The following is a 22,470-nucleotide window of genomic DNA, read 5'->3' on the forward strand; positions in this document are numbered from 1 at the left end:
TTCTTTTTTTAAAAGAAATCTGAGGAACCCTTAGGATCTACACAGTAAAATCCACAGTGTAATTTTAACTCTTGAATGTACCAATGGACCCAATTGGCCTTTTAAGGTGCCATTAGGCTCTTAACTTAAAAACCATAATGAAAAAGAATTGTGATAATAAGATGGTGGATCACAGCTGGGGGAAAAAAGTTATTTTTGCCCTATCGCTCACCATTCAACAAACATTCACGTCCATTTGAATCAAACCACTGATCCACTGATTGACTGACTGATTGGTCCAGGGCGTTGTGTACTGTGTGTCTCGCAAGCTAGCTAAAGTGACAACGGTCAGAGGAAAGTGTCATGAGTTTGTGTTGACTATCTTTTGAGCTAACGATGACAACACTACCCCAGTAGGTCGAAGAGGCTTATTGTCTGTATCAGCCGAGAACGAGCAGCAGCTCTTTTAGTAGATGCAATATTGTGCTTTAGTCCAATATTGTGTTCCAACAAGGCAAGATTATTTGATCCTTAAGGTCCTTACACATGGGGAGCATTATGCTTTTCCCCGTACTATTTATTCACCCCAAAGATGGACCCTGTTGTATGGCGAGTTAGGATAGTCATTTCAAGTCGGTAGTTCCCAAGGCAAGTCAAAATCTCAAGGTTGCACACCTGTATTGATATAAATGGCCCTTATAGCACATGTTATGACTTACATCACACTACAAACATTTATATTTTATTTATTAATGCCAAATCAAAAACGTTTAACCACTTAAGCCCTATTTAATATTTTCAAAACATTTGAAAATGCCAAATCTACAACTCACTACGCGTGTATCTTGCGCATCTGCACTTTGCCTCTGTATTGGGAAATGCGCATCTGCACTTTGCCTCTGTATTGGGAAATGGGTGCACACAAAGTGCTGATATATTAAATGAAAACAATTATAACATTTTGCATAGTATAGTTGTAACAATAATGTGACATGTCGCTGCACCAGCGGTGTCAAGTCCGGGGGTGCTTGAGGGCTGAAGCACCCACTGACACAATGGCCGCTTTCGGAAATAGCGCACTGAGCGCACTGTGCAATGCAAACTAATAGGCGAGTGCGCTCCCGCACTCCTCAACACACCGTTTTGGGTCCCCAGTGACTAAAGACCAATATTGCATAATTATACTAAAAGAGGATGAACATTATGTTACTGCGACTTCATGGAACATGTATAGTACATTCTAATTGAATGTAAAGGCATAGGGTAAAACTTTCTAAGAGGAGGACTGTCATTCTTGTAACTCCAGGTTTATGCATTGATTTGATAGCCTGGCTCTAGCCCTGAATCGCTAGCCACGCCCATTAAGAAATAATGAAGTGAAACGAAATGAAAATTCAGTGTCAGGCTATTGATTTGATGCTTCACAGCTGTACAGTGTTTAATGTTGCATCTATGTCTTTTAATTAAGAGTCATTAAACAAGTGACTTTGGTACTACTTTTGATTTGCCTTTTTATTATGAGTGATTGCAGTGAGTATAAGCAGTGATTTCACTTAAATATGTGTAAATATATTGCTTTCCTTCTGGGAGTTCAAAGTTAAAGAAATGAATATACCATATCATGATCATCATCTGTATATTCATGTTTGAAATTAATTTGGTTGCAGTGAATGAATGAGTCAACAATGCCTACAATTCAAGATCTTTTTCTAGTATAATACCTTTTTTCATTGTAACATTGGAAATTGGAGATTTTGGTAAATAAAGATGGCAGTGAGTATTTACAATTTACAATTTAGGCATTTAGCAGACGCTCTTAATCCAGAGTGATTTACATTAAGCAAGAACAAAACATGGCGATACATCATGATATACATGAGACTAGTTATGAATCATACGTAAGCTACGAACATAACAGTGGAATATATCTATATAATGAAACTGCATATATATTATATAGTGCTATGTCTACATAACAAGAACTGATCAATTATCAGTGAATTACCAGTGGCTGCCTTATATCTCCAGAATTGTGCTATGAAATGTAAATATTTTATAAATTAATTATTTTTTTGTTTAATTTGTTTAATTGATCTAATCCGGTGTGCACGTGACGGCGTGCACATGGCGTGCACGTGTTTTAATTGCCTTGTATTTTAATTGCCTTGTATTTGTCACAATGGCCAAAAATGGCACAACCTCTACACTTTGGTGTCAAGCAGGTGGCAATGAATGAGTTAACCACATTCAGACCCCCACGCAGCCTACCGCGGACCCCCGCGTCGACCTCCGCGGGGACCCCCGTTGGACCCGGCGATCCGCGGACCCCCACGATTTTGACACATGAGAGATGTTCTTTGTACCTGCCAAGCCAATGTCAACACTACAACCGACAGCTGTGCGTGAATGGCTTGGAGAATGTGCTACCTGAGAGTGCTCAAATACAACCAAATACAAACAGTCCATTTGTATTTCCATCAGAGTTTATTGTTATAAAAGGGTCCTTTGGTTCCATTTGTAGTAGGCTAAGGCTACACTCAGTTACAGAGTCACCTCGACAGATCCTGTTACTGTTAAATCAGCGGGTGTGTTCCGGACTCGTGTGCTCTGCTTTGCTGCGCTATATGGCGCATGCGCGACCGTTTCGACTATGGCATTAAACGTGTCTGGTTGCGTCCCCCCCACTATGGGTGGCGTAGAAAGGCAGCCAATCAGAACTACGCGTCAGTATGACGATATGTCAAAGTTTTCTTGGCTATTCATTGACCAGTGCTTTTCAAGCCACTGGTAAAAATGTCTTGCCTGTAAGGTCGTTGGGCTAGGTCGAGTGCTACAGCAAGTGCTTCGGGCCAAGATGTCTGAAGAGGTGGGGTTTTCAGACTACGGTGGGAGATTCACTGCTGCTAGTGGGGATAAGAAAGGTCAATATACTATTCTCTAAAATAACATTTGTATTCTAAACGTGTTTCAAACATTGCTAATAAAACGTGTCATAGAATTGGAAACTTCACATTTAGTTTTTGAGGGGCGCTATGCCCTCCTGTATATTCAGCTATAGTGTAGTGTAGTCCTAACACAAACATTAAATGCCATTGACAATGAATGGAGAATTTACGTCATGTGTCTGAGCAAATCGGCCATTTCTGTGTTAACACAAACATTAAATGCCATTGAGCAAATCGGCTATTTTGTCCTAACACAAACATTACGACATGATGATGTACGATGATAAGAGCGCCCCTCACTTCACACATGTGTGATTTTTTTTGTATCAAATCAGGTCACAACCAGGCCTGGGTGAAGTCATGAGAGACTGATTTAACAACATGATTATGAGCACGTCATAATTACCCCCCTCAGGATCTCACCCAGTTTGCAGCTGTGCTATTACTCCATCCTCCCCACAGCTTTATCTGCACTTGGATGCTGGGTAATAGGCCTTGACCTTCCAGTATACTCATCCATGAGCTGAATACCAATAACCAAAATCTTGGCCACATCAGCATGGACGGTGGTGTTACGGTGAAATTGGTTACCTCATTTTTAAGTTTTTTATTCAGCATACGTAGAAGAGGGGTATAGACAGGGAAAAATGCAGTACATATGTTATGCTTCTTTTTCTATTTTGTACATAGACAGAGAACAAACAGGAAACAGGACGGTTTTGCTACTATATGAACAGAGTTAGTTATTGAATTGGATTGATGCAGATAGTTACAAAACTGAGTACTGGTGTTTGCTTTGGAAATGGACAGGAAGAAAGTAGGGGAAGAAAGGAAAGGAATGAGAGGGTTATGTGAGGGAATGGGGTTGGTGTGCAGAGTAGGAGGGGAATACCAAGATTGATAATTAATGCCCTATGGTGTGTTCGGAAGACTTGACAGATTCTCGAGATGAAAGGTTATTGCAGGACCCCAGTAGGAGGTAAATCCTCCTGTAGAACAACGTAGAGCGTATTTAATTTTCTCGAGGTTCAAGAATAACATGGCATCTTTCAGCCAATGAGCCGATTTATGGGGGAGTGAAGATTTCCAGTCTAGGAGGATTCTCCTTCGAGCGAGTAATGATAGAAAGGCTATACCGTTATGAACCTTTTTGTTACACTTAATATTTTTATTTTTATAGAGTACACCAAAGATTGCTACTTCAGGACATGGAAGTAAGGATATACTGAACATTTCTGATAAGGATCGAAATATGGCAGTCCAGTATTGAGTTAATCGAGAGCATGACCAGAACATGCATGTTAAATTAGCTGGGAATAAGTGGCATCTATCACACTTTGCAGTAATGAGTGTAGAACTTTGAGTTGGATCAGGTTTAGCCTTGCACATGAGGTACTACCATTTACCTGAGAGAGCGCATTACGCCACGTCTCATCCGATATGATTTCACCGAGTTCCCCTTCCTAGCCTAATTTGGTTCTATCAAGAGAGGTGGTCCTTATAAATTAGAAATAATATTAATAGATATAAGACAAAAATACCGTTGATATAAAGATCCTCCAGTCTAACGAGTCCTGGTCTAGACCAGGGGTTCTCAACCCATGGGTCGCGACCCCTCGGGGGGTCGCCAAATTATTTTGGGGGGTCCCCAAATTATTTAAAAAGAAATATATATATATTTTTTTGTTGTGCAACTGAATGGTTGGAAAGTAGAAATGAAGAGTTTACATATAGTACACATAGTACATGCATACACCTTCCCTAATGATTATATCTGGTTTCAGTATTTATTTATGGTGTATTGTCTCTATTATTAAGGTTATTGTAGCAGTCCATTTATATTGGGGGTCGGGAGGGGGCGGGGGTCCCGAGACATTGCCAAAGCATTTCCGGGGGTCCCCGGCCAAAAATGTTGAGAACCCCTGATCTAGACCACAGAGAGTAAGTTGGGTCTGACATTGCGGGGGTAAACAGGTGGTTGTTACGTTCTCTGAGGTTGAATGAGGATCTGAATTGGGACCATATTTTCAGTGTGTTCCTAACAATAGGGTTGGAGGTGTAGCGGTTCTGGGAAATGGGTAGGTTGGATGTAATAAGAGCCAATAGAGATGTGTCCAAGCATGAACTGGCTTCATTTTGGCACCAGTCCAAATCAGGATTGTGAACCCAACTGACCAACTTAGTTATATTAGCAGCCCAGTAGTAGTACTTGAAGTTGGGGAGGGCAAGTCCCCCATCAGGTCTGGAGCTTTGTAGGTATTATTCCTTGATTCTCTGAGATTTACCTCCCCATATAAATTATCATGAGTTTGTCCAAGTTACGGAAAAAATATACAGGTATAACTATAAATATTGGCAGTGCTTTGAACAAGTACACGAAACGGCCGTAGAACATTCAACTTTATAATATTCACTTCCTGCCAAGGATATATTCATAATCTTCCATCTATCTAGGTCTAGTTTAAGTTTGGTCACCTGCTGAAATAACGTTGCTGTCCGGAGGAAACCTCATAACTACATTTTTGAGGTTTTAGATTTTTTTCCCCATAAATCGGTGCTATTGAAGACCCTTTACGTCTGTGTGTTGTTTCGAAAATATTGAACCAAGTGTAATGCTTAATTGGGTCGTCCACTCACAGTTAACAGCCTTTGTATTGAGTTTGTGCTTGAAATGTACTGTAATTCTGCAAACTGTTAATAAATTCTTCAATCAATCAATCAATCAATGGAAAGTAGTAAAAAACGCATTGGAACGCGACTCCATCTGCTAAAGCGGCTAACTAACTCCACCACCGCTCTCCTTCTCATGCAAGTAATTGACTATCTAAAGTCACAACACCAACTTTGATGAGGCAGTATGGCTTCATTTAAAAAATATATATTGTTTTCTTCATTTCCTTATAAAATTATATTTTTAATTTCCTGAAAGAATTTGGACTTGAGGTTTCCTCCGGACAGCACCAATATGTGAAATCGTGTGCACATCACATAATAATGTGTCCGAATGTAAATCATTGCGTTTTGTTTATTAGCAGAGTTCAAGCTAGCGGCATTTAGGCCACGTATTTAAAGAGCTCCATGTAAGATGGTCCACAAGATGGTCACATGACCAAGATGGTCACATATTTCACCAATTTCACCGTAACACCGCCATGCTGGAGTGTGCGAGTGTGAGTGAGCGAGGGGATTTTGGGTATTGGAATTCAGCTATGGTGAATGGTCAGGTGTAGGTATGTTGTGGAAGACGGGAGCTATCAGGCCATCCTCCCTCTCGACTTCAGGAGGATTTCTCATATTTTGAAATCAAGTACGAAGTTTCCACACTTTAAAGGCTTTCACCTTTATTTTATTTTATACAGGAAATGGGGACAGAGATGGGGGGGGGGGGGGGGGGGTGACATGCAGTAAAGGCCGAAGGCACATTGCCAGACTGGATTACCAGCCAAGGTGCCTGGACTGCTGAGCCACGGCCCAGGCACTCCTGCGTCGTTCTTGAGTACGTCCACATATATTAATGTGGGACGTCCTCGTGACTGGTGCCTGTGTGTTGGTTCCCACAGCACTAATTTGCTGGCTGGCAGGTCTTGGTGTCTTTGGCAGTGTCCTGCTAGTCTCATTATCCTGGCTGCTACTTTCTTGCTGATGTTAAGTATACTGCACACAACATTCTGATGCAGCACCCATCTAGAGATTTCTGCAGATTGGCTTCAGGGTCCAGCATTCACTGCTGTATAGGAGAACTGACTCTACCATGGCATAGAAGCTGAGTTTGATTTGAGGGGGAGGTTGGAATTCCATATGCTGGCCATGCTCTACACTTTCCTCCGCACTTAATGTTCAGATCTTGGCAGACTGCATGAGAAAGGTGTCTGCTAGAGATGTCATTTATGAGATTCTAGCTTTTGCCATGCCTCTGGTTAACATGAGCCTCTTCAACCTCCTTGATCTGTCATGTTGTTGTTTTAGTGCTGTGTACACTTGGTGTAGCTCCTCTTTATTCTGCTTCTACTACTCTCAAAGGACCCTTTACTTTCCAATCAGTGACAGTCCCTTTTTGCGGTCTTCTTGTCAGCTGTGTCAGCGTAGTTGAAAGCCAATGGCAAAAAAACAGCTCGGATAAAAATGCCTTTTATTAACGCGGAATGCAGCAATGCTAATCGCTGTCCCAGCAAATTTACAATTTACAATTTTACAATTTAGGCATTTAGCAGACGCTCTTAATCCAGAGCGATTTACATTAAGCAATAACAAAAGCATGGCATACATCACATATATAAAAAGTAGTTATCATGAATCATGCGTAAACTAAGAACGTAACAGTGGAGTATCTATGTTAACTATACATACTATACTATATAATATATTATACATGTGTACTATTTCTAACACCCATGGCCCACGTGGTGAGTACTTTATATTTGAAATCTGAATGTTTATACACGTTTTCAGTGTAAATGTAGCGATCGCGTAAAACGGCGGAAGTTAAGCCATGACGCTTGTGAAGTCCGAGCGTCATCAGTGAGCTGGATGCAATCCTACCTGGAGGGGAGAGAACAGATGGTGGAGGTGAATGGAACACTGTCCCCCCCCTCCCAGTGAGCTGTGGTGTTCCACAAGGGAGCATACTGGGACCTTTACTGTTCCTAATATATGTTAACGACATGACTTCAGCTTGTGACTGCAACTTGTTCCTGTTCGCAGATGACTCGGCACTGCTAGTCTCGGACAGGAACAAACTGCAGGTTGAAAAGGCCCTCAGCTCTGAACTCGGTAGAATCTGCACCTGGCTCGCTGATAACAAACTATCTTTACACCTGGGAAAAACTGAATCCATGTACAACCCAGATTCGGCACAAACAAGGGACTAAATTATTTTCGCTCCTATGCCACCAAAATGTGGAACGCCCTACCAACTGTCATTAAGACATCTATTGACGGCTGCAATTCGAAACTGGCCCCTGTAAAATCGGAATCCCTCAAACACGAACGCAAGTACAACACAAGAGACGGTCGCGGCCACACAGCCAACTCAAGGTATGGCCACTGAGCCGACTTGGGGACCCAACGCAAGGACAACACAAGAGACGGTCACGGCCACACAGCCAACTCAAGGTACGGCCACGGAGCCGACTTGGGGACCCAACACAAGGACAACACAAGAGACGGTCACGGCCACACAGCCAACTCAAGGTACGGCCACGGAGCCGACTTGGGGACCCAACGCAGCTCCTCCAAGGAAAACAAACAAATTAACGGAGCTGAACGTGAATCCCCCCCACCGCCCACCCCTTTTTTTCCCTCACTGTATATGTTTCTTTTCCCTTTTTACCTCCTTTATGATGAATTCCTGTTCTGTCTATAGAAGTGTCTATTTGTACGTCTCTAAATGTTTTGATGATTTGAACATGGTGGACCCTATTGGAAACAAGTGTAATGCTTAATTGGGTCGTCCACTCACAGTTAACAGCCTTTGTATTGAGTTTGTGCTTGAAATGTACTGTAATTCTGCAAACTGTTAATAAATTCTTCAATCAATCAATCAAAAGTCATGTGAACCATGACTAGAGTGCTTCTCTAGCAGACATTAGCTCAAGACATCCAATTTTGGCAATGGTGTATGCTATGTCTGTTACGTCACACTGATGCCTATATAATGATTGTCCAGTGACTATTTCAGTATTTGTATACAGCACATATCACTGGTATAACAGTGGTTATACTAGCCTACATTTAAAGCATATGTGGACACTAACAATATTTAATAGTTAACTAGCTATTCTGATATGCTTACATGAGATACTAAATACAATTTCATAATTGTATTTAATAGTCTAGAAGGTTTGTATTTTGGTATTTTAAAATGATGACTGAAAATACTTGTACTGTTGAAAAGTTTCAGTTTCCAGTAAAAGAGATGGGTGGCATGGAAGTATATGATTTTCAGGTGAAACACACGGCAGATGAGAACAGGCCAGGCAACAGTCACATACACTTTTCAGGCAATGAGAGAGACGGGTGCCTCACAGAAGTAAAGATGTCTGAGAACTACATCTTAGTACAACACCATTTAGAAAGTACAACACAACTGGTTGAAGAGATGTTTGCACAACAGCATAGGGATGGGATGGGATGGAATGACGAGAAAACAACACTGGTTGGAGATATGCAGGCACTGGCTGAAAAGTTCTACTCGATGATTAAAACCATGGGGGAAGAGAGTACAGTGAAAGATCACAAGCACCAAACGTTCTTACAGGTCCATATGCTGTTGACTGAGAAGGAGAAGGAGATCACCGACCTTAAAGAGAGTCTCTGTGTTCAGATGAAGGACAACGAAGCCTGTAAAAGGGAAATGGAACAGTTGAAAAAAAGCAAACATCAGGAGCACTCAAAGATCAGTGATAGTTCTCAGAAAAAAACACTAATCGCAGAGGATAATAATACTAATACACAGCTCCAGTACCAGGTGGGTCATATCCAGGAAGAACTGAGAATTGTAGAGAATCTTTTGTCAGTGGAACATGAGAAACGGGAGAAGGAGAAACAGGGACTAGTTGTAGAAAAGGAGGCTTTGGTTAAGAGGAATGGGCAACTCCAGAACCAACTGGAGCTCATCCAGGAAAAACTGACAACCATGGAGTCAAAGGCGGTGGAGAAATTGGAGAAGGTGAGACAGGGACTCGTTTTAGAAAAAGAGGCTTTGGGTCAGAGGAATGGGCAACTCCAGAACCAAGTGGAGCTCATCCAGGAAAAACTGAGAACCATAGAGTTAAGGGAGGTGGACAAATTGGAGAAGGTGAGACAGGGACTCGTTTTAGAAAAGGAGGCTTTGGGTAAGAGGAATGGTCAACTCCAGAACCAAGTGGAGCTCATCCAGGAAAAACTGAGAACCATGGAGTTAAGGGAGGTGGACAAATCGGAGAAGGTGAGACAGGGAATAGCTTCAGAAAAGGAGGCTTTGGTAAAAAAGAATGGGCAACTCCAGAACCAACTGGAGCTCATCCAGGAAAAACTGAGAACCATGGAGTTAAAGGAGGCGGATAAATTGGAGAAGGTGAGACAGGGAGTAGTTGTAGAAAAGGAGGCTTTGGTAAAGAAGAATGGGCAACTCCAGAACCAACTGGAGCTCATCCAGGAAAAACTGAGAACCATGGAGTTAAAGGAGGAGAAATGGGAGAAGATGATACAGGGACTAGCTGCAGACAAAGAGGCTTTGCTCAAGAACAACGGGCAACTCCAGAACCAATTGGATATCTTCCAGGAAGAACTGAAGAGCAAAGATAACCAACTGCACCTCATCCAGGAGGAACTGAGAAGAAACGATAAGCAACTGCACCACATCCAGGAGGAACTGAGAAACATAGAGCAGGAGAAGTTGGGGAAGATGAGACAAGGAGTAGTTGGAGAAAAGGAGGCCTTGGTTAAGAAGAACGAGCAACTCCAGAACCTACTGGACCTCCTCCAGGAAGAGCTGAGAAGGAACGATTCTCATTCGCGCATTGAGAAGGAGAAATGGATGAAGGAAATACATGGACTATCTGCCGAAAATCATGCTTTAGTTAAGAATAATAGACAACTCCAGAAACAAGTGGTTCAGGAAGAACCAAGAGAACCGAAATATCCTAATAGGTACGAAGGCCAGCAGAGTAACTGGGGGGAGAGACATGGACCAGGTGGAGAAAAGGAGGCTTTGGCTGAGACGAATAGGCAACTCCAAAAGGTGTTGGCGGAGAAGGAGGACAAAATCACCTCCTTTAAAGATAGTTTGCACATTCAAGCGGAGGAATACAAGAGGCGACTGATTGAGAACGATAAAGCAAATAGACAGCTACAGTACAAACTGGGTCACCTCCAGGAAGAACTTAAAACCAAAGACAGTATTATCATAATGAAAGAGGATAAACGGGAGAAAGAGTCACACGGACTAGCTGGAGAAAAGGAGGCTTTGGTTAAGAGGAATACCCATCTCATGAGTGAACTGCAAGTCGTCCAGGAAGAACAAAAAAAATGGGGGGAAGACAAAGACGTACTACTTCAGAAGAATAAGCGAATCCAGAAGCAACTTGACCGCTTACACGATACCCTGAAAACCAAAGAGACTGCATTTAATAACCTTTCTAAGAAATTAAGTCTCCAGGCTAAGGACCTGCATAATCTTGCAAATCTGCAAGAATTCCCATCATGTGAAGAAACTGGAGAGTATGTGTAGGGCCAAGTGGAAGATTGGATAGTTGAGTGTAGAGACATAATAGGGGACAAATGTGAGACATTACAGGACTTGCATTCAAACACCCTGAATGTGGTCTGTGAATCAACTGACTGAGCTACCGTGAACCCAGCTAGAAAGGCATGCCTGTCAAAGGCCTGTCTAAACCAGCATATTGGTGACCTAATCACCATAGCACTGTTGTTCACAATCCTAAAGACCAGAATAAGGTGACTATGTGGTTATCGTGATTTAGTAGAGAAGTAGAGTGGTAACCGGAAATCCCGACCCATTCACTGCTATGGTGTTACTCGCCCAGCGCCATACGCCATGTCATAGAGTTATATCTCACATGCACAGTAGTGTCACCTCTGTGCGCAAGTGAGTCGAGCCCATAGAGTATTAAAAGGATAGAGACTGAACCGGAGCGATAGCCCCGTCCGTCCGCTATTCGTTTCAGTGGAAGTTGCTCAGTGGCGTTTTGAAGCACCGGAAGAACAGTCTACTTCTGCAGAAGTGCAAACGCACTCAACGTTAAAGCCCAGCTGCACAGGGTTTCCTCGTCATAACTCCATGGGTCCGCCTGCAGTCCCACCTCTTACCACTAGGCCGAGTGCTTTAACGTTGGAGAGCCTAGTTGGGGCCTTGGTTGAGCCCATTGACTCACTTCACTTTTCCTCTCCATTCTGGAGGCTCGATAAAGCTCCTCATGGTCTCCCTCAACTGTAACTGTGACACTGACCTCACTTCATCCTCTGGACCAAAGCTCTTCAATAGAGCAATACTGCATGAAGGACCTTTTATCCCAGGTGTTATCAACCGTTGTACAGATGGTCCCTCAAGAATTGGTGGACCACACTGTTTTCTCAGAGTTCTGGATTGTATTAAAGTGGCAGGATCAGAAGGGGTCATCCCTATGTTCCCCACTTGGGTTAGGGGTCAGGGTTCAGGGTTTATTGTTGTAAGTGGGGAACAAAGAACCTTTTTTGCGGGGTGGGGAACATAGAACCTGGGGAACATAGGTCCCAATCAGAAATGCATTTTGGACCATTCAGCAGTTCATACACCAAGTGGATATTAAGCCATTGCACCCTCTGCATTCTATGCATTTGATTGGTCCGGGCGCCATGGTTATAGTTTGCAGCATGACTCATTTTAGGATTTGTTCACTAGTAATAATGTCCCCTTTACCAAAGCCGCCCGGTGGCTTATTATCCCTGTCTTTTTTTTAGTTACCAAAGCTGTCCTATCGCTGACTATACACTGCCTTTTATCTTTTTTCTTACCAAAGCCGAAGCCTGATGGCTGAATATTCATTGGCTTTTTTACGGCATGGCTCCTCCGAGTCCTAATCTAGACGAGCGTCTGTCTGTGTCTATCTAGACGAGCGTCTGTCTGTGTGTCTATCTAGACGAGCGTCTGTCTGTGTGTCTATGTAGGGCTAATCTTGGTTCCTGTGCGATTTAAAAAATCACACCCAGTGTGAAGTGAGTGGTGCCTTGGATTATGTAATCGTTACGTTATTGAAATAGACTAATTGACACAGTAACCACAGTAACTGTGCTGTTCCAACTAATAGACTAATGTTACACAAATGATGGAGCGGCTTGCGCCGCTCAAAATGTTCACGAAATGTGAATATTTTGTGTATATATAAACTACTTAAAATGTACTGTATACTGGAGTAAATGGATGATGATTGGACTGAAACAAATATGGAAATAGGGAGATGCCTTATGTGATGGAACTGATCGCGTACTAGTGGTGTCATGGATAATTGACAGCATGATAGCCCGGCAACATGATGCAGAGATGCACATCGCTAAAGCCTTTATTATATAACCTAAGCTGCCGCTGAATTTTTTAAAAACTAAATATATTGTCTGGCATTTACACATTCTTTAGATGGGAATGTGTAGAAAGTCAGCAAACTGACGGCAGAGAGAGGAGACGTACAGTACGAGACATGACAGGAGTCGGATTCATGTCTCTGGCACTCAACTCAATTTGGTCAATGCCTTACTCAGCCTTTGCCTATTGTTTAGCTTACTTTTTTTGTTTGTGTGTGTGTCCACAACAGACCACAGCACATCTCATGCTGCTAATTTAGTGTAGGTACATTAGCACACAAAACGGGTGTATTAGTCAAACTACGGTCCCACTCAATGTATTGTATTGATGTATTGATTGGCTGTTTGCAGGGACAACATCTGTAAACAAAGTTCTGCCAGTAAAATAATGGTGGCTGCAGGGGAGGATATCAAAATGAATTGAACTGGTTAATGTTGGTCTTGCTTTGATCTCAGAGGTCTGGATCTCTGGATTGTCATGCATTTGGACCATTCAGCAATTCATAGACCAACGGCAACATTTTGCTTAATTATTTACTAACTAGTCCATACCCGTTTGGATACATTAACCTACTCACACATTTCGGCACCAATCCTGTCCTCAGCTATATATAACTATATATAATGGATTTCCACTCTGGATTTCCACTGCCCTCGATGCCATACATGGTAATTTTGCATTCACTACTAAAATTATTAGTTAGAGCGAATCAGAGTGCAGAATGGCAGTCCTTCCAGCAAATCACAACCTCAATTTCGGTGCCATACATAATAATGTTGCATTCACTACTATAATTATTATAATACACAATATACATGGCCTACTTGTGCGCAAGCAGAGCGTGCAAGTACTGCTTCTAACTCATGTCTATTACAACTGCTGTTCGAAATCCTTTAGACCCGTTTTGACCTTATACCAACCCTGAAACGTACCTTAGTTACGTCACAATCAACAGCCAATAAGCGACCATTCTTACCCACGTACCTTAGTTACGTTATCAAGAATAGTGGTCCCTCATTGGCCGACGGACAACACCGTCATATGCACACTGACATACGCAGCCGATTACAGTAGTAAGGGACGTTTGAATTACACCTTTCCTGGGACTGTGCATATAGCCTACATAATAACAAAATAATGAATTGAACTGACACTGGTTATTGAGGTGGGATATAATCTACAGCCAAAATACAGAATATACATACAAATAATAATTTGCAACCAAGATGCAGGACATATTTGTACATTCATGCATTGGAATGAATACAGTCTATTGTATGGTGAGTCACAACAGTTTTGCCTTTATCTTAAAGTTAAAAGCTACAACCCACTACCTAACCCACTTTCCCGTCACCTAACCCACTTTCCACATCACTCTCCCCGTCGCTCACCCCAGACAAGCCCCCAGGTCATTGTGACATCACGTGACATCAGCCCTGTCTTGAGTGTGGTGTCTTGAGTCCTGTGTCCTATGTCCTGTGTCTTGCTGTTTGGGTGTCTGTTTGGGTGTCTGACTAGTGGGTGTCTGTTTGGGTGTCTGACTAGTGGTTGTCTGGGAGAAGCTCTCGTCATACTGCTAAATACCTAACCGACACTGACTTCGCTGATGACATCGCGCTTATCAGTCAATCATTGGAATACGCTCAGGCTCTCCTTCAGTCTCTTGAGCAGGCCTCCAACTGTGTTGGTTTTTATCTCAACGAGACGAAAACTGAATACGTAAATATATGCAAATCCAACAATAACCACATTATAAAAACACTTAACAACACTCCTCTGAAACAGGTTGATGACTACAAGTATTTGTGTTCATATATATATTCTTCCCAAAAGTACTTTCAAATGGTGCCAGAACCGAAATGGCCTGGTCAGCCTGCAATGACATGCATAAGATCTGGTCATCCCAGCTTAGTAAGATGTTAAAAGTAAAAATATTTAGGACGACCGTTGAGCCGATTCTACTCTATGGGCCCTATTATGCATGTCTTAAGTACCAGGTCTTATTACTTAACTTAAGACCTGGAGGCGTGATCAATGCCATTTGGCTATTCTGAGTGGCCAAACAGCATTGACCACGCCTCCAGGTCTTAAGTTAAGTCATAAGACCTGGTACTTAAGACACGCATAATAGGGCCCTATGGCTCCGAGACATGGACACTTTCAAAGAAACTAGAGAAACGGTTGGATGGCACTTACACCCGCCTTCTAATGAGAGCGCAAAATCTGTCTTGGAAGAGCCACCCATCGACTAATCTAATATACGGCAACCTTCCCCGTGTTTCTTCACTAGTCCGATCCAGAAGAACACAGTTTGCCGGCCACTGCTACAGAGCTGACAATGAGGTTATATCTTCCCTTCTTCTCTGGAGTCCTGCCTCAAAGCAGACCAGAGGTAGAAAACTGTCGTTCCCTGATGTCATCGCTAGGGACACGGGCATCAGTAAGCAGGAACTGGGGATGACAATGAAGGACCGGGAAGTCTGGCGTAATATTGTGAAATCCACGATTTCAAAAAATGATGATGAGTGGTTGTCTGAGTGGGTGTCTGTCTGACTAGTGGGTGTCTGACTAGTGGGTGTCCGGGGGTGCAAGGTTAGGTTTAGGTGTGCTGCCCTGTGGGAGGTTAGGTTTAGGCTGAGGGTTTGAGATAGGTTGTAGTTGTAGGACTAATGACTGGTCTAACCAATGACTAGTCTAAACCAAAAACTGTCTAAATTAAGTACTGCACCCCGTGTTATCACTATGCTTTGTGTAGCTCTTACGTGTGTGCATTACGTCGTTTTTTTGTTGTTGTTCATTATATTGCATTTATTTAAAAATTTACTGTTTTTTTGTCTATATTGTGATCATGTTGTATACTCAGGGCTTCTTTGAAAAAGAGAGTTTGCTCGCAATGGTCTTTCATGATAATAAAGGTCGATGCAACTGTAATGTGTTAGAACTAGAAAAGTCGCAATTTTTGAAAAATTGCAAAGTGTGGTTGCCGCAGTTGCTTACCTGCAAGGGAATTTACGTCTTTATAAACTATTGTAAAACATAGATTGGTTACATAACCAACAACGGCTACTACAAACGTTATGCAAAGCTCGGCCAATCACAGCGGAAGTTAGGTAGGTTACTCCGGAGGAAGAACAATAAAAAAGTGTGACAATAACTATGGTCTGTTTGCCCTTTGGGCAACCACACTAATTAGGGTTTGGGTATCATTTGGATTTTATCCAATACCAGTGCTTAAACTGGTACTTTTAAAATGGTGCCAGGGCCTAAATGGTGCCAGAACCGAAAAGACGGTCAGTGACATTAAAGGACACTCGGACAGTCTATAGTCTCCACAGCTATGGAGCCAATCTCCAAGCTCACACTGCGTCTTGCTCGCACCGCGTTGTGCATGCATGCGCTTGTAGATCTGCTTTTTTTTCTGGCAACGTTAGACTGAGAAGAAGTCGCACATTGAAGAGGCATTCCCTTACATGAAATAATTCCAGCATCACATCAAAGTTTAAATCTCTGGCAGATGTTTACTTGGAGTGGACAAGGAAGACATCCTATTACGTCACACCCAATATGCATATATAAGGACATCCAGTGACAATGACTCTTTTACGCAATACACTCTATTAACTGTTATAGGTATTGGAGATGTTCATCACTTAGGCTTAACAACATTGTAGAACAGATGAATGAGCAGGAGGACGTCAAGGTGGCTGGTGACAGCGCTCAGACAGAAGCACTCATCAAAGAGGAGAATAGACAGTTCAAGTACGAACTGGGTCACATCCAGGATGAACTGGTTCATTGTAGAGGGCTACAAGTCCAAAAAGTTGTGGAAGCAGAGGAAGAAATCTCTGCCCTTAAAGAGAGGCTGCGCATTCAAATGGAGGACTACGAGAGGAGACTGACGGAGAAAGATGACACGTGGAAACTCATGAGAGAGGAGAATGTACAGCTCAAGTACAAACTGTCCTGCATTCAGGAAGAACTGAGAAACACAGAGACCCTTAGTGCTGGAGAGAAGGAGGCTTTGGCTAAGAAGAATACACAACTCCAGAAACAACTGAACGACTTACACAATACCCTGAAAGCCAAAGAGAATGCATTTAATAACCTTTCTAATAAATTAAGCCTCCAGGCTAAGGACCTGCATAATCTCTGCCCTCCGTGATTGGCCAGCCCAGCTCTGATCTGTAGATGAATCATTTTTTTTGTAATTATATTTTCTTAGCCTATTATTTTTTTTATTAATCTATTTATTGAGTTATCAGATTTGTTCAGTAATGCAAAGAAGTTGGCATATAAGTACCGGTATTCATGTGTTGTCAGCTCTTGGCATTAGCATTGATTGATTGAAAAATGTATTAACAGTTTGCAGAATTACAGTACATTTCAAGCACAAACTCAGACCATTCATATTTGGACAATGATCTCTGTTATGTCTGAGTTACGTCATATCCAATACATATGTAATGACATAGGGTGGCAATTTCACTCATAATCAACAAACTCTATTAGGTGTATAAGAAAACAGATGTATCAGCAGGACAACATAGAGATGGTTGGTGATGCCTCTCAGGCAGAAACACTCAAAGAGGAGAATACACGGGTTAAGTACCAACTGGTTGACATCCAGGATGATCTGACCAAAGAGACTCCCTCCTTAACGGAGGAGGAGGAATTGGGTCAAAAGAGACCGGGACTAGCTGGGGAAGACAAACCTTTGGTTAAGAATAATGGGCAACTCCTGAACCAACTGGACCCCAAACAGGAACTAGCCCAAGAAACGGAGGCTTTGGCTAAGAATAAACTCAAGAAACAATTTCACCTCTTCCAAGATACCCTGAAAGCCAAAGAGATTGCGTTTAATCAACTTTCCCAGATGATGAGCCTCCAGGCTAAGGACCTGCAGCGCCTCCGAAATATGGATCTGCAACAATACCCTTGTGAAGAACCCGGAGAGTGACATGTGTATGGATGGCCATGTGGAAGATCAATCGTAAGGATGGCTCTACCTTTTGAGGGGTGCTATAGCCCCTCATATGCACAGCTTTGTGTGTTTGTACCATGGAATATGATGATTTGATTGGCTGAGCACGGAATGTGATGATGTATAATGATAAGAGCGCCCCTCACGTCACACAAGTGTGATTTTTTAGTAAATTGTAGAGAGACAGGAACCCGAGGACAGGTAGTTATGGAGACATGCAAGACATGGCCGGACCTGTGCACCAACTGTCTGAGCTACCAGTCACCCAGCTGGAGAAGGTACTGCCAACAATAGAGTATTCTACATTCTCATACCTGTGTGGGACATTCCAGATTCCTGGATTTATAGATTATGGTATGGCTCTGTAAAAACTAGTTTAGCACACAGTTCCTTGCTAGAAATCAATTCGCGCAACACAGAACAATTATTGCAGAACATCCCACGCCACGCAGACTCTCCATAACCCGTAATATGATGTCATCATGCAGGAACCACCTCTGGTGAAACCATGTAGGGTAAAACCTGCATAAGGAAGCGTGCACATAACACAGACATGAGGGCAGTTTGCTGGGAACTAACTTCTGTAGCCTCCAGAGGGTCTATTATTTCCCCCCCCAGTATTTGAGTGGTGCAGCCACTCCAGGGAACAGCAATGTGTGTCTGCATGTCTGTATGTCTGTCCCTATGTTTAGAGTACCAACAGGTGACAAGGTGGCGCTGTTGAGCTTCACACTGTGCACAGGTGGAACTTGAGTTTTTAGCAGCCATGTGGTGCTGTTGCTGAGTTTTTAGTGATTTCGGGTGTGACCCCCGGGGCCCCCACACGGTAACTCTGTCATTTCTTAACCGTTTCGGATGAAGGGTGGCTTGCCGGAACCGGGCCGGTACCCTGGCCGCCTTCTTGTGGGGCTGAAAGTTCCGGGGACCCCCACACAGAGTTGCACCGCTCAGTTCACATGGGAGTGATTTTCTGTTTTGGTGCAGCTGTTGCTTGTTAGTTGCACCTTTATTTAGGTCACAGCGTTATTGCTCATTTCCTGGAGGCCAATCAGAGGCAAGTAGGATGTCTATGGGTTGCTCATTTCCTGGAAGCCAATCAGAGGCAGGTAGGATGTCTATGGGTGGGCCTTCGCATACACTGAGCAAAGCCCAGGATTCAATGAGATGGAGACTGAGGTAACTACTCACAAAGAAGCACACCCGTGTGAAGTGAGGGGTGCTCTTATCATCGTACATCATCATAGATCATCTCATTCCGGCCAATCACAATTTGCGTCCTCACCTTCGTCATCAATGTTTGTGTTACGCAATGTTTGTGTTTACACAAACACTCAAAATTGTCCCTTCATTGTCGATGGCATTTAATGTTTGTGTTAGGACAGAATTTGGGTTACACACACCAAAAGCTGGACATAGGAGGGGCTACAGCCCCTCAAGAATAAAGGTGCCAGCTGAAACCAATCATAGTGATGCCATAGAAGAACAACTTTTAATTTGCGTAACCACTTAAATCCTATTTACTTCACTAACCAGTGTAGGTCGTCTGTTTTCTGTGAATGTTTGTCTATTAAGACATAGCCAAATTAAGTTAGCCTCCCCAACATTGGGGTGCTAGTATAGGAAGGGATGCTCCATAATAAAACATGGTTCTTTGAGGACTGGTTTCTCAAAGGACGTTGCCAAAATGTTACTTAGTAGGCCTATGTAGGTATTGGATGGAGCCCGCACACCACAAGTACAAGAAAGACGTTCTTTATTGAATTGAATTGACAGAATTTTCAATAAAGAACGTACACCTGTGGTGTGCGGGCTCCATCCAATACCTACTGAAGTTTCTTTAGCCCAGCATCCAGCCTGTCGATGTGCGTATTCTACGTCCACTTAGTAGGCCTATATCATTTAGTCTCTATTTTGTCTCTTATTTTTTCAGTTAACTTTCAGTAACGTATTGTACTTCCCTCAGGACATGGGTGGGTGAGGGTGGGTGGATATGTGGTTTGTTTGATCACTCTGGGGTTGATTGTTTTGTATTGTCTCTTGTTTTATTTATTTTTTGTTTGTGGTCATGTATGTCTTGTATTTTAAAAGGAAAAAAAACAATACAAAATAATATATAAAGAACAGAATTGACACATTAAAACGTGATTTTGTTGTTTTGTTTGGGCCATCGGGAGCCAAAGTTATTATAGTTCCGCACTTTTCATTTGTTTTTATTTTTGTTTGAATTTCAGTTTAGTTTTGAATCTTGATTAGTTTGAAAGTGGTTTTGATATCTTATTATAAAAGTGAAATATTAAATAAAAATGCAATGTTAAAGGGGCATACCACTCATTTTCAACATTTTACTATGTCATTAATATACCTTTGAGCTGTTGTGTGGACATAATAAGAAAGTCCCCCCATTTTGTGTTTCCTAGAACTGGAGGTCTGAAAAAAATGAACATGGTGAATCACATCTTGATGACATCATCAAGATTCCACCGGTTCCCAACCGGTGGAAAGGGGTCTGTGTGATTTTGACCTGCCTGATTATTTACGGAAAGTGTCCCAGACTGATACGCAAATAAATTAATGGGTAACAGGTACGGTCGCCCCTATTCCATCTCGCCCCACTACTCTACCTAGCTGTAAATAACAAACATAAATTGTTGGTGATTATATAAAAGGTATTCTATTAATTTATAATTGTTAAGTTCACTCTGTATATCCATGGGCATATTAGCATCATGATGCCATTACAAAACATGGGCTACATATGGAAGAAATGTTTTTAATAAAACGAAATTTACTGCTATAAGGTCCTAAATTAACTTAATTAAGCAGTCACCGTCTCTGTCTCATGTTATTCTTCCTTGATTTTACAGAGTATAGAGATTTCAAGGAGGGAGGGAAATACTAAATTAACTGTTGACTACATTAACATTTTTTGCGGGGGCGAGTTGGTAAAGTGGCGAGTCGTCTGGTATTCAAATTAATGAACTCTACAGTCTTAATCCAAGGCTAAAATTAACAATATACAAAATAAAAACATACATACACAAATATGTTTCTATAATTCATTAACGTTAGTGTAAGTGATATTTCGGCGTTAAAGGCTATTGTTAAAGTTAGCCCAGGGCCAGGGGTCTCCCTGTCGAATACGAGACTGCTCGCCCCTTTACCAACTCGCCTCAGGCGTACAGCCGGCGGAACAGCGCGGCCTGGCCGCCTGGTATTCCTAAAGTAATCTAAGTAAATTATGCTTAAACGGTTAAACCTAACCTTAACCTCAGTAAAACGATGCCTAAACCTAACCCTATTCCTAAACTTAACCCCAGTAAAACTATGCCTAACCCTAAACTTATTTCTAACCTTATTCTCAGTAAAACAAAATAAAGAATACAAGAACCACCGCACCGAGCTGTCGGCGGAGAGATGGAATTGGGGCGACCTGAAATGAAATGATTACTATATTTACCCAGGGTATCTGGGCTAAGCTCAAGAACTTGTTTCCAGCCAGGCCCTGCTCATAGAACATTTCATCGTAGTGGTTCAATGTCTTGTTCAAGGGCACTTCAGCGGTGGTAATTTTAACGTGTCGGACCGCTGATTCGAACTGGCGACCTTCCGGTATCAAGACCGCTCCGCAATCCGTTCGGCCACCGCTGCCACAAACCTGACCTGTTACCTCCCTGTCTTGGCTGTCTATCCCTTTAATCAACAGCAAATACAATTCAAATTGGGTTGCTAATTTCAGATAAATTATAGGAGAGAGCACATTTATCAGCTTCAGTTTTGTAGTGTTCCAGTCCAGATCGTGTCTGCTCATTTCGTTATGTTATGTTGTAGACGTCTTATCTCACTGTTGACTCCTTTATTCACGGAAAAGAGGGCGCTGTTTTTCCTTTATTTATTTTATCAGCTCACTTCCACGTTCAGCCCAGTAGGCGGCGCTGCTGCATCAGTAGTCACACACCAAACCCCCATAAAACACTACAGCGTCAAATCTGTATCTTGTGAGTTCTCTCTCCTGATTGGATAGAATTCGTGTCCCACCTGAAAATGCATTTTCTGTGTATTAAAGAGTTGGAGAGACACATGGAGACTCCTGTTACTGAACAAATACTATATGCATACTCTACATAGCAATGATTACTATACAATATAGAGCTATTTAACACTGTTACTGAACAAACACTCTATAACAGTCGTTTTCAACCAGTGGTCCTTGAGGGGGTTCCAGGTGGTCCCCAGCTTAATGATTAACTGAGGAGAGTTGCTGAGTTGGTAACCAAATGGACCCTAAATCTTTAACTCTTGGGAGCGTACATTTGAAAATGTACGCTCTCAACAGTTAAGTCTACACAATTAGAGAATGAAGAAGAACAAAAACCATGAAAAATGACATACTATAATATGTCGTTTTTCATGCTTTTTATAATTTGCTTTTCATTGTGGAAAATCATGAAAAGCGACATACCAAAAACCAATTACACGTTTTCTAAGTATTGAGGATCTGATAATAAACA

General features: G+C 42.2%; 1 protein-coding gene and 1 long non-coding RNA gene across 2 annotated transcripts in view; one reads left to right on the forward strand and one right to left on the reverse strand.

Annotated features, from left to right (window-relative positions):
• Positions 1 to 206: 206 nt before the first annotated feature.
• On the reverse strand, positions 207 to 1,502 carry LOC306921117. The gene is made up of 2 exons (XR_013789740.1): positions 877 to 1,502; positions 207 to 843 (listed from the first exon to the last, which is right to left on the reverse strand). It is a non-coding gene; the product is annotated as an uncharacterized lncRNA (long non-coding RNA).
• A 16,675-nt stretch (positions 1,503 to 18,177) lies between these two features.
• LOC306921180 (uncharacterized protein) overlaps positions 18,178 to 22,470 on the forward strand; it is a gene marked incomplete at its 5' end in the record, with an annotated part of 84,428 nt that continues 80,135 nt past the window's right edge. Inside the window, one exon of the mRNA XM_079498292.1 lies at positions 18,178 to 18,240. Coding sequence (XP_079354418.1) covers positions 18,178 to 18,240 — 63 coding nt within the window. The remainder of the gene's footprint in view (positions 18,241 to 22,470) is intronic.

This window comes from Electrona antarctica, assembly GCF_951216825.1.
Source record: "Electrona antarctica genome assembly, chromosome: 4".
NCBI lineage: Eukaryota > Metazoa > Chordata > Actinopteri > Myctophiformes > Myctophidae > Electrona > Electrona antarctica.